This window comes from Balaenoptera ricei, chromosome 6 (genome assembly GCF_028023285.1).
Source record: "Balaenoptera ricei isolate mBalRic1 chromosome 6, mBalRic1.hap2, whole genome shotgun sequence".
NCBI classification, from domain to species: domain Eukaryota; kingdom Metazoa; phylum Chordata; class Mammalia; order Artiodactyla; family Balaenopteridae; genus Balaenoptera; species Balaenoptera ricei.
The window spans coordinates 80,273,461-80,286,850 of record NC_082644.1 but is presented as its reverse complement, the minus strand read 5'-3'; the positions used below and the strand labels follow the sequence as shown (position 1 = coordinate 80,286,850).

General features: G+C 46.0%; 1 protein-coding gene across 1 annotated transcript in view; it reads left to right on the top strand.

The window, feature by feature from the left end:
• GNA14 (G protein subunit alpha 14) overlaps window positions 1-12,453 on the top strand; it is a 208,182-nt gene extending 195,729 nt beyond the window's left edge. The window contains exons 3-7 of the mRNA XM_059924961.1: window positions 3,521-3,675; window positions 6,276-6,404; window positions 7,812-7,941; window positions 10,200-10,353; window positions 11,381-12,453. Of these exons, the coding sequence (XP_059780944.1) occupies window positions 3,521-3,675; window positions 6,276-6,404; window positions 7,812-7,941; window positions 10,200-10,353; window positions 11,381-11,571 (759 nt within the window). The 3' untranslated portion in view covers window positions 11,572-12,453. The remainder of the gene's footprint in view (window positions 1-3,520; window positions 3,676-6,275; window positions 6,405-7,811; window positions 7,942-10,199; window positions 10,354-11,380) is intronic.
• Window positions 12,454-13,390: the final 937 nt, after the last annotated feature.

Here is a 13,390-nt window from a genome sequence, read left to right as displayed (position 1 = left end):
GTGGTGCACGGGCTTAGTTGCTCTGCAGCATGTGGGATCTTCCTGGACCAGGGCTCGAACCCGTGTCCCCTGCATTGGCAGGCGGATTCTTAACCAATGCGCCACCAGGGAAGTTCTGTATGTCTGTTTTTAGGAAATAACACTGAAGTCTTTAGAGATAAAGAGGCATTGTGTCTGCAGTTTCCCTTCAAATATTTCCAGAGAAATATATATGTGTGAGTTATGTGTGCAGGTATGGGTGTGTGTCTGAACACATGTGGAGGGAGTGGGGAGAATGATAAAGCAAGGTAGGAAATTATGAACATTTGGGCAATCTGGAAAGGCAGAGATGAACTCTTTGTACCATGTTCCCCACCTTTTCCCAAGTCTTACATTATTTCAAAATAAGAGGTTTAAAAAAATGGATCCAGACAGGTGGGAGAGCTAACCAGGAGGAGCCAAAGACGGACAGGAGACCTCTGGACTTGGAATCCTTCCGGCCGCCTTAAGTCTAGTCTGTTCCAAACCAGAGTCCCAATTGTTGGGCTCTTTAAGGAGCCTCTGTTCTCCTCTTCTTTCAAGCAAGATTCTGCCCAAATCCCCTCGCTGGTCTGAACAGACAATATGTTTTTCTCACCTGGCTGAATTCCCCTGGTTACCTGAAATCCCAGGTCTATGTCTTTTCCCCAAATTCCACTTCTCCCCCAAGAAGCCTATGTAGAAGCCTGTATTCCTCTCTAATATCTCACTGGGATCCACTTTTTCTATCTACTGGAAGAGCCAAACACTGGGTTTATCCATTGCAACATGTATCAGTCAGGATAGAGTGGGTTATGCTGCAGTAGCAAACTTCCCCCAAAGTGCAGCTTACGTAATAAAAGTTGATTTCTCACTCATGCTCCATATGCAGTATGGTGTGTTAGCTCATTATTGTTGCTCAGGAAGCCTGGCTGATGGAGGCTCCGTCTTATCCCATGATAATCACCACAGTAGACAAAAGGCAAGGTGGTGAATTACTCACTGGTTCTTTAAAGTTTCTTCCTAAAAGAGACAGACGTTGCTTCCACTTATGTTTCCTTCACCACAGAGTACAGTACTTCATTGCCTTTGTGAGGAGGAGAGGTAGAAATATTTGCAACATCGCTGATGATTCTCACAGGGCTACCTCTCAGCAGGTAAGCTGAATTTAACAGTTACGTGTAGGAAAGCAACACAAGAGGCCTGCCCCCAAAAAACAAAGATGCTGACTGCGCCAGGGGCAGAGTGGTTAAGACCAATTGGCCAAGAGTCACCAGAGCCTTTCCTCCACTAGGGAGGCTTTCCTGTCTCCCAGCTCCTCTGTGTTCCCACCGTGCCCGGCACAGGCTTCCGTCATCCTGCTCTAGTGTTCTTTCACTGTTATTTCCCCGTGGTTATCCATCTGTTAGAGAGATACAGTTTTATGTGCACCACAGATGTTTATTGGGCACCTGCATCCATAGAGGGCACCTGTTATTTGCCAGGCACTGCACGAGGTTCTGGGATGTAAGGATAAGTAAGACATTGGCTCTGCCCTTGTGGCATTTCCTGACTTGTCACGAAGATGGGAAAACAGATAATTTAGAGCTATGCCCAGGTCAGCGCCCTCACCACGCCTGGTGTGGCCAAATGGGGTATCCTGGGAAGCTCTGTCATCCTCATCCTCCAGTGGAGACCATCTGACCATATTTGGGAGGTGGGAGAGTGGCAAGAGGAGGGGAGGAAGTGGGAGACAGCCTTCTTGCTCCATTGAGACACTGTCTATGTTCTCCATTTATTGTTCTCTCTGGCTAACGATAGGGCACATGACACAAAATGTGCCACTGGGCAGGATTAGAAATCCTGGTTTAAGGGCTGTCACTGTGTCCTGTTTTGGCAAACAAGAAATATTTATTAGGCATCTATTGCAATAATAAGGCGAGTTCTGCTTACATTTGTGTGATACTTTATAAATCAGGTTCCCATTGAAAATCACTGGCTCCTCTTACAAATGACGATGCTGAGGCAGGGAACCTATTGGGTTCCTTAAAAGTCCCGACAGAATTACTTAGAATTCAGGGTCCTGATTCCCCGCCCAGGCACTTGCCACTAACCCAGCCTGCCTAGACCTTGTTTGAGACCCTGCCAAGATCCTCTACCTGCCTGAGGATCCCACAGTCTAGGGGAAGAGTTTGTACTCCCTCTTGATGGATGTAGGGCAAAGTTGTGTTGATTGAATCACAGCCCTTGGTTTTTCCCTGAGTCAAGTGAATCTATAAGAGCTCCCTTTCCTCCAACCTCCTGTTGGGTTTCATGATGAGAAATGCAAGATAAGAGTGTGACTTTTCAAGGGGTGCAGGAGATCAGAGCTGCCAAAGGATGCTTTGCTGACTCACAGCTGCCAGTGCATGATGTAATTGCTGTGAGATACAGCAAGATGGCAGAGGGAAGACGAGGCTGGGCTCCTGTCTCCCTCAGCAGGATTCTCTTGTTTGCTGCAACTTGCAGCCAGGGATGGGATGCTGAGTCTCTGGGGCCAACACAGGGATGTGTTGCGGATACAGGCCAGTCTTATCATTTCTATTTGCTAAGGTTTGGAAAGATTTCTGGCCTCTGGCTTGCCTTCTGTTGATGAGATAATATATGTAGAGCCCTGAGCATATAGTAAGTGGGTAATAAATGATAACTTCTATAACAGTAATAATTACAGCAATAATGATCTTAACAGTTACTGGAATAATAAAGCAGTAGTATTAGAGCAATAATAATTTAGTGATGGAATAGTAAACATGATATTAGAGCAGTCAGTGTCATGGTGTGAGGGTTGTGCTGGGTGTGGTCCACCCAGTGGGAAAGAGTTTTATTAGTGATGCTGATAATAAAAAGCAGACTGTATGAGAACTCTCTGTACTTTCCTCTCTGTTTTGCTCTAACTTAAAACTGCTCTAAAAAGTAAAGTCTATTAAAACATCTTTTAAAAAATAAAGGGAAGAGAAAGAAAGCCGACTGGTGATTGTTGGTGGTGTTATTTTTCAATGCTCTGAAGACCACGCACGCCTTTATTTCCTGCACTGGGCTGGACCTGCTTACCCCACCCTTGGTATGCCACTAACAATAATGTTACTTTTAAATTGTTCCATTGGCTATGCACGTATTCAAATGAGTTGCATGTTAATGAGGAAGTAATGTTTGTTAGTACGATGATAATCAATGATGATCAGTTGTTCCCGTGTTTCTCTGTTCACAACTGGGTGTTGAATGCCGGTGAGACTGGCCCCCGGGGTACTGCTGGGACCGAAGGCCACAGGTCTTGGGCCTTCTCTGGCGCTCTCCACTGAGTTAAGCAGCCACATCATCTCCACCCAGTGAGGCTGCAACTGAGTGGCTTGTCTGTGAGCAGCTCTTCTAGAGACCACCCACCACACCCTAGCATCTAGGGACATCTTCCCTAATCCACGGACCAGGGCAAGTCTAGTCCCCAAGTCATCAGTGTGTTGGCTTCCTTTCCTTTGCCTAATGAAAGGTTCTCTTTTCCTTTGAGCAGGAAAATGCCCAGCTGATCAGAGAAGTGGACGTAGACAAGGTCTCCGCTCTCTCCAGGGACCAGGTGGAGGCCATCAAGCAGCTCTGGCAGGACCCGGGAATCCAGGAATGTTATGACAGGAGGAGGGAATACCAGCTGTCAGACTCTGCCAGATAGTGAGTACAGAGCCCCAGGCTGTGGCCACCCAGGGTGCTTTCAGGCAAGCATGGCCACACTTCAAGGGGGGAGAAATGAGCTACTTGCTAAAATGCGGCACCCGGGGGCCACACTACCTCCCTTCTGCTCGTCTGTATCCCACTCTTAATTTCGGGTGCCTCTCTTCCCGCCTCCTGAAATCTTCAGTCCCCCTGTGGAGCCCCAGATAGCTCTCCCTGCCCATATGTACCTTTCCTCGTCAAGTTCTAAGCCTCTGTCCTTTTCAGTGAGAGGGTAAGTCAAATGTGGGCTTCCCTTGGTGGGACTGATCTCATTTGGGGTGCTGAAACTATCTGATTTAAACCAGGACTGCATCTGCTTCTGGCTTCTACTTCCCCCTCTCCATATCCCTCTGCCTCCTGGGTTCCTGATCAGTAGACAGCAGGTCCAATTGCCCTAAAATCTAAAATCAGAGTTTGGAAGCGCAGTGCAATACACCCGTCAGTGGCTGATCTGGTGCTGCCCTCTAGTGGGCGAGATAGGCTCTGCGGGCCCAGCCATGGAGAAAGCTCAGTCCGGGAGCCCTTTGTTTGCCTACACATTATATTTGGGATCCATAAGGCTCTAGTTTTAAATCAGTAATCCATTAAGATAAAAAGAAATAAGTGTTCTGCATGCACACTCTCCGACGGAGATCACAGGGTTTGATTTTATTAAGAATTTCCCAAGGCAGTGCCTCCATCAGCCAGATCACTGGGCAAATAGTTGTCATGGTCCTTCTTGAAGGGGTGAGGATTCCTGCTTCTGCAACTCAGCTCCTTCCCTCTTGCCCTGTGTCATTTCCGCCCTCTGAAGGCCCTGGAATCCTTTCCCCAGACCCATCCCCTTCTCTTCAGGTGCTGTCATTGCCCTCCAAGCTGGTGTGGGTGGGTAATTCACCCATCATCTGGACAAGCCAGCGGGCAGGAAAGGAAACCAGAATCTTGCCTCCTCAGTTTCACTAGCCTCCCTTTGGCATTTGTCCCAGGCTGAGTGTTGAATGACATTAATCCAGGTTAGCACAACCAAATCTGAGTACAGGAACATTTAGGTCCAACACAGCAGCAAAGCAGGAAAAGGAAGTAAAATAAGCCCTGGTACGTGGTTGGATCAGCATAGAAGACAGCTCGCAGGAAGGAAGGCCGTGTCCCCAGGAGGAGGGCAGACTGCCTCTGACAGCTGGGGAGCCGGGGACAGTTCCAACTCAGCCAAGGCATCCCTGGCCCTTCCCTGGGACAGCCTGTGTCATTTGCTTCTGTGAAGGCCCTGGGGAGTGGCTGGGGCTCTTGATGTAGATCAACTTGGAAAAGAGCCACTGGGCCTGCTGTAGAACTCAGTGGAGCCCTGAAAACTGGGGCAAGTCCACTGAGAAGAATGTGGGGAGTAGCCAGGGTGGTGGACAGAGCTGCAACAGAGAAAACGGCACTCACAGACCCGGACAGTGCCCTGCCTTTGGAACTGGCGAGACCCCAGGCACTTGGGCACTTCCTTGGTCCAGGTCAGTGGTTGTCATCCACTCTGCTGGTACTGTCTGCTTATTTGGACAGGCATTCATTTCACAAAAATGTGATGTGTGTCTCCTGTGTGCCAGGCACTGAGGTAAGGGCTACGGGTACAACTGGTGCTCTCTGCCCTGAAGGAACAAACAGTCTGGTGGAACGAGACAGGTGTAAATCAAAATATCACAAACGGAAGTCCATGACGATAAGCCCTGGGGCCGTGCATGGGGGTGTGGGTCACAGAATGCTGACCCAGTGGTTTGCTTCCTGCGCTGAGGGCTGCACAGGAATAGGGTTTGCCTGTTACCTCTTGGCTCCCCTTCATGCCACACGTTCAGCGCCAGCAGACCTAGGTGAGCTCTGCCTGTAAGGGGGTAGGTGAGGGGTGGGGGGGGGGGCTTGGGGGGGGAGAAGGCGGGGCCACCTCTGTTTGCAGGGGGCTCCAAGTCACCAATGCCATCATTGGCCAGGGCCTCAGCTATTTACGCAAAAGTGCCTCTTTAAAAGGCCTTAAGATTAAAAAAAAGTAGTGTCCTCTTGTTTTACCACAGAAAAAGTGACATGTCTTAAGCTTAGGGCTTTAATATTTGGCCAAAAATAATCCAAGACAAGTTTTGGGTTATTTTAGGTGTTCAGTTTCCCAGTGTAACAAGGAACTTTTTCTCATTTTGAGAGGACTTCCCATTGGACTAACTCATTGAGCCAAGTGTCCAAGAACAGCATCTACATTCTGTAATGTTCTTGGATGAGGGCGTGTGGGAGGGAGAAGGACCTTTGGAGAGAGGAGGACACGTGAGATGTCAGAGGGCCTGTTCCAACCTCCTCCTCCTGTGGCCCCGCTGGCTCCCTCACTGGCCAGAGTGATGGAGCTGAGAACCAGAAGGAAGAGAGGCGAGATCTGCAGATTCCCCAGAAGGCTCACGAAGGCTTCTGATCCATATTCTCTCCACACAGTTGTAGGAGGGCTGGAGTGTTGGCTCTCACGAAAGTCACTGGTGAATCTGAGTAGGGTCACTGTGAGTTGGGGTGACTTCCCTGGAGGGGCATTTCTCCCTTCTCAGCATCTTGTTCTCTAACATCAGTTACCTGACTGACATTGACCGGATCGCCATGCCATCGTTCGTGCCAACGCAGCAAGACGTGCTTCGTGTCCGAGTGCCCACAACCGGCATCATTGAGTACCCATTTGATTTGGAAAACATCATCTTTCGGTAAGTCTGTCACCCCGACATAGTCCGTTAAGAATCTGTCCAGGCTTGGAAGTCCCCAAATGGAGTCTTAAATGTGTTACTGCTAAAAGGGCTTCCATCTCTTAGGGCAATATTGGCCCTCTCCATCACAGGGTATTTAGAATTGTGGTTGGTCTTAAGTCCTACAGTGGAGAGAAAACCACCTTTCTATTCCCCTTAGAGAAGAAGAGACTCCCTACTGATGTCTGGAATGATTCTTATGTGTAAAACACACACACATACACAGACACACACACACACACACACAGGTGTGTATTTCTGTAACCCACAGATTGAAGATACTGTTGAATATTTCTCTTCCCTTCTATTCTCTTCTCCAAGATTTATCACTGCAGATTTCAAAGGACTTTTATATCTGTTAGTTCCCTTGCTCCTCCTAGTAATTGTTACACACGCTTGTCTAGTTGAGACAGCATAAGTACAGTCGGGCCGTGTCCAGGTCCTGTCTATACCCCAACTGCATCTCAGTGCTTCTGGAGCACTGTCATGTCGGGGGAGCCCTCTGATCGAGCCCCTTGATATTCTGCATCTCTGCAAGCACATGCCCTATGCCTGTGTGCCCATAAATTTATCCAAACCTTTTCAGAATCAACTGCTGCTTGCAACTTCCAGAACCTGAATCTGGTCCACAGATGTATTCTCTTTAGCCCACTTGACATTTAAAAAAAATTTTGAGCCAGTATTTATAAAGATTGGGCTATTTTGCTTAAAACACTTGCTATCTCTTGGTAAGTTGGGGGATAGTTTCTCTTGAAAAGCTGGAGGATCTGGTCCAATAGCGAGCCTGCGTCTTTGTCCAGCTACAGTTGCTGCAGTGGTGTAGCAGCCATCCCTTTAGACAGGGCCCAGCACTCTTGAAGTACATGCTTTTCTACTCTAGAGAGGCCCCTTGGACTCATTTCCATAAGCTGGTGGCATCCAGCTAACGCAGAAAGGATTTGTAGATTAACTGGAGGAGCCAGTGAAACAAGAAGGGCGAGGGCTGGAAGGAAGCCTAGTGGTCCTGAAGCCTGCCTGCCTGCCTGCCTTTCTACTCTTTTGTGTCTGGTGTCCTGGCACCCTCTGGTGGTTAGGGCAATGCCCAAGTGGATGCTTGAGCTTTCTGCCTGGACTATTGCAGCAGCTTCCTAACCAGTGTCTCCAAGCAGGCTCCACCTGAGTGACCTCGGCACGCATCTTTAGTAACTTCACTTACATTCTGTGCCTCCTCTGCTAGGAAACATCCAGTGGTTCCTCATAGCCTAAAGCAGCAGTGCTCAAACATTTTAATCGTAGGATCCCTTTTTATTCTTAAAAATTATTGAGGACCCTAAAGAGTGTGAATTCCATGTCCTTTCCCCCAAAGAGTCACATGTTTCTGTTGAACAGGATGGTGGATGTTGGTGGCCAACGATCTGAAAGACGGAAATGGATTCACTGCTTTGAGAGTGTCACCTCCATTATTTTTTTGGTTGCTCTGAGTGAATACGACCAGGTCCTGGCTGAGTGTGACAATGAGGTATGCTGGGTGAGGAATTCAGTTAGCTGCGGAAGACAGAAACCTATTTCTGCAGTTTGCAAGAAGCCAGCCAGCTCTGGCATTAGACCCTATCCCTTAGGTTAAATCGCCTCGCTCTGCAAAGTGAAGTCTGTGGGCTAACAGCACAGGCGTCACCTGCGTGCTTGTTAGAAATGCACACCTTCTGAATCAACCCAGACCGAATAAATCAGGATCTTTAAGATCCCAGGTAATTTGAGAATCACTAACCTAGAATCCTGGTTCTTAAACTTAGGTGTACACTAAAATCCCCAAGGGACCTTAAAGAAAAACCTGGCAGCTGGGGCCAACCCCAGAGATTAATTTAATTGGTGCTGTGTGTGACCTGAGCTTGGGGATCTAATCTAATGCACTACAAAGGGTAGAGCCACTCAAAGCCATGGGTCTCAGCCTTGGCTGCATATTTAAAAAAAAAAAATCTTTAGGACCCTATAGTAGAGATTCCTATTTCCTGGTTTTGAGTTGGGGGTATCTTCACTAAGCCCCCTGGGGATGTTAATATACAGCCAAAGTTGAACAACACTATTTCTAATAAACTTCATCTGAGAACAGGCTTCCCAACCTCCATGGCCCATGGCACTCCCGAATGAGGTCCCGAGCTGAGCTGGCATGGGGAGTGGTTGCCATACGCTTGGAGCTGCCCTGGGCCCGCCTGGGATAGCATCTGCCCTTTGCTTCCCCTGGAAGGGACTTGCTCAGGGCAGCTGGGGCTGATCCACCCCAGTCAGGCATTCAGTGTCCTCTGCAGAGTTGCCATGACGCTGGCTGGGTGAACTCCATTAGCTGGATCTGCCTGGAAAGTGAGGAGAACCATCCCAGTCACTTCTTTGTGAGGTTGGGGGTATTTTCTGTGTGATAACCATTGTCTTTTCCCCTACCCTTTGCACAAGACCTCTTGACCTTTTACAATAGAAATCTCTCTTGCTTGTAGGGCATGAAAGTAAATCAATAAAGAATTCTTTCCAGGATTAGGCAATAATTATGAACAGATTCTATCTGGTATTTCTTGAGAGCAGACATTTCTCTGAGGAGCACAGTTACATTAGCTTATTAGTGGAGGATTAGCCCATTTACTAGTGTCATTGTGCAAAGAAGAATAGAAATCTTGGCAGCTGCCCAGCTCTTCCAGTGGAGAGATTTTTTTTGAAAAGCAAAGGTATTGAGTTACCAATATGAAAAATTAGCTCCAAATTTGTCTCAGGAGTTGCCTAGGACATTTCTCGGGAAACTCAAAGGATTAGTCAGGTGCGCAAGGGGTAAGTACCTTACCTTGATGTGCCTAGAAATTAAATATTTTCTCCTCTCTGAAAAATCCTAGGTATCTGGGGAAAAAAATCCTAGGTTGCCACTCCAGACTTTTCCATCCTAGTTGTAGATGTGTGTTGCATCCACGCACTATGCCGTATAGGAATTGTTTTTTCATATGTTGTATTTCCTTGGAGATCATTATTGATAAGATTATAATAAATTTTAAAGAAGCTTTAAAAACAAGTGAGATGTTACCTTTCTGGTAGTAAATTCCAGAATTGGTCTCCAGAAACGTAGTGAGTAGGCTAGCGGGCCCAGGAGTTTGGGAGTTGTAGGAATAGAAATTTAGGGCATGTCCCTCTGGAGCCAGTGCGCTGGGCTTTCGTGTTTCTCAGTCTAAAGGAAGGAAGGAAAGTGTTTCTTTCCTCTTAGAAATACTTGAGAGCGGAATGCTAGCTAGAACAATTATTTGCCACCAGATGAGATTTGTATGTGCCCTGTCTGCTCTCCATAAATTAGGATCATTTAATATTTTCTTGCCAGTGTCTAATGTCCAGAAATGATTACTGTCCTTCTACATAGCTTCCACTAGATTGTACTATTATTATACAGTCTTGGAAAAGTACTTAAATTCTGTGAACGATAGTATGCTCACCTGTAACATGGGGACCTGTTCCCCTTGGGGAGCTCGCCTGTGTTACACACGTGTCAAGCATGGTGCAGGGCAGGTGCTCAGGAGCGTTAGTTCCACAGGAGAGGAGATCCGGAAGGGGGTGATTAATGAGAGGGTGGGGACCAGGGAAATAGCAGCCGGAGACCCCACTTGCTCAGCAGCCTAAGCAAGGACAGCGACCTGGAGACGGCAGCTGGGGAAGAGGAGGACAGATGGGTGGAGCCAGTGATTTGGTATGTTGTTCCCAAAGCGTTGCTTTTCTTTCTAATTTATCCTAAGTCTCTTGTTTTTCACTTAGAACCGCATGGAAGAAAGCAAAGCCTTATTTAAAACCATCATCACCTACCCCTGGTTTCTGAACTCATCGGTGATTTTGTTTTTAAACAAGAAGGATCTTTTGGAAGAGAAAATCATGTACTCTCATCTAATTAGCTATTTTCCAGAATACACCGGTAAGTAAGCGTCCATCTTGCTGACCTGGCCTCCCTGGCATCAGTTCAGAGTTCTCAGCATGGCTCATAGGGGCCTCCCTGATCTGCCTCTAATGGACTTTCTCACCATTCCCCACCTCTGAATGGAAGCTCCAGTTGAATCACTGTGTGTTTTCACCTCAGCACCTGCGCACACGCCTCTCCCAATGCCTGGAATACACTGCCAGCTCCTTTGCTAACTCCACTTTGTTCTCTGAGACCCAGCTCAGGCACTTCCTCCTTTGGGAAGTCCACCCCCATCCACTGTAGGTGCACCCCCCTCATGCTCCCTTGGGGGCCTGGGCTTGCCTTGCTCTCTCTCGGCCTTCAGCTCTCACCCCAGTCAGATCCTGAGGGCAGAGACTGTGCCTGACTCACCTTTGCACTTCCAGGGCCAGTCAGAGCACCTGGCACTTCCGATGTGTAAGGTGAAGTGTGGCAGCCCCTTTACCAGACACAGGGCAGACACTGAAGTTATCTATATGACCTATCCAAGGCAGGAGAGTTTATGCCCTATTGCTAATTATTTCTGGTGCAGAAACGTTACCAAGTTTGACATTGATATTTAGAGGAGTAGTGTTTAAGCACTCTCCTTTTTCCCTTTATTCACCACGTTGCCATGTAGTATACAGCTCTCAAGCTTTAGAGTCAGACTTGGGTGACCAGTTATGTTAGTCCCCATATTCTTTCTCTTTGCTCTCCTAGTTCACTTAAGAATTACCTCTTCAAAAGTGGTCCAAATCAGAAAATTAAATTAGGTCACTATTTTTCAACAAATCTTAAAGTATGATTTTTCGATACCAGGGGACACTTTAAAATACTCTTTTGCAGGTTCATAATAAGGTATAATAAAAGTAGTGTCCCAGGTAAATGAGTGTCTAGAGATAAGATGGCTCAAAGAAGGATTCCAAATAAGAACAAGAGTACATTGAAAATGAGTTTGGGAGGACCTGGTGGTGAGTTGGGATCTTTCTTTTTTATTCCTCTAACTAACTGCCCTCATGACTAGGACCAAAGCAAGATGTCAAAGCTGCCAGAGACTTTATCCTGAAGCTCTATCAAGATCAGAATCCTGACAAAGAGAAAGTCATCTATTCCCACTTCACATGTGCTACAGACACAGAGAATATCCGCTTTGTGTTTGCTGCTGTGAAAGACACAATTCTACAACTAAACCTGAGGGAATTCAACCTAGTTTAAAAAGCTGCTGCCCACTTCTCACCCAGGCCAGAAAACCGGATTTGCAAGCTCCTAGTGTTTTTGTTTGTAAGTGCTTCTGACATCACCCGGCCCAGCCCAGAGGTGGCACCAAGTCCATCATGCCGGCTACAGTGATGGGGATGGGTGATGGAGCGGAGCTTGTAAGATATTTGAGTTTAGCAAAACTTTTTCAAAGTCTTTATTCCCAAATTGTTTTTACATTTCTTTTCTTGACTTTAGACTGTAAGATTTTTGTGTAATTTTTGAATTTGATATTTTATAGAATTTTTAAGAACCACTGTGATTTACGATTTTGTTTTTTTTAATTGAAGTGTACGTAAGAATAGCCATTAAAAAAATCACATAACAGAGGGCTCAATTTATAGGTCATGCTTTGAGACCTCTAGGATTATCATTTTTTTAACTAAATCTTGTAATTGAGTGTTTTTCTCTCTTCATGCTGAAGTATGCCTTTAACATGCAACCAGAGACCTTTTTTTTAAAAACAGTTGGTTCTTCTTTATGTTAACTTTCTGAGTCAAATTAATGACAGTATCAGTACCTCTAATTTAGTTTTGCCACAATTTGATGACTATGGAACCAAAGTTGACATAAGAAGATAAGTGGGCTCTAGATAGTATATATGTTGTATCGGTGAAAAATGTGTGTGTGTGTGTGTGTGTGTGTGTGTGTGTGTATATATTCCAGTGTAAATGGCGAGGTCTTATAAACTTATGAAATAAGTTTAAAAACCCAGCTTGTTTAACAAATGTAATGTAATGTAAGCCCTGCCAAAGGTCTGACGGCCACCACAGATTTGCTGTTTGAACCATGTATGCTGTGCCTTTCTGAGGCGGCTAAGAATATACCATTTTCCCATTAGCATTGGATTATGTTGTGTTTCCTTGAGCTCACGGTTAATTGATAGTTACGCTCCTAAAAAGGAGAATGCTGTGACTTTAATAGTTAATAACTCAAACTTTCTAAATGTCCTTAGAGGGGAGGAAAAATAATTTTCCCTCCACCCTTCTAGGTTCTTGGCTGAGACCTCACCCCTGTAATACAAGATTAACAGGAGAAAAGTAACAGAAGTCTAACAAACACCATTTATACCTCCTGTATACATGGGAGCTACCCTGGAAAACTGAGTTTAACTCCCCTGAAATGGCCCAAGCCATCACCTTAAATACCTTCTTCAGCTAAAGACACAAGAAAGATAGATAGATGGAGGAGGAGGGAAGGTCAGTTATGGGAGGTTAACAGGTAAAGCACAGTAAAAAAGGGTAAGGTTGTTTTGCAGAATTAAGTTGGGCACCTTCTCCATTGAAAACGAGTTTCTTGTCATTTAGAGTCACCCTTCTCTTCTAGGTACAGAGAGGGAGACACACTTAAAATGGAAAGTTCCCTTATAAATGTAAATTTCCCTTACAATAGGTTTTCAGAGCTTTTCCTGTGTCTGTTGTTTCTTAAAAATAATCACCAAAAAGCACATGAACAGATGCTAAATCAAAACTAACTACAATGAGGTGTCACTTCACACCAGTCAGAAAGGCCATCATCAAAAAATCTACAAACAACAAATGCTGGAGAGGGTGTGGAGACAAGGGAACCCTCTTGCACTGTTGGTGGGAATGTAAATTGGTACAACCACTATGGAGAACAGTATGGAGAGTCCTTAGAGAACTAAAAATAGTTACCATATGACCCAGCAATACCACTCCTGGGCATATATCTATCTGGAGAAAACCATAATTCAAAAAGACACATGCACCCCAATGTTCGTGGCAGCACTAATTACAATAGCCAAGACAGGGAAGCA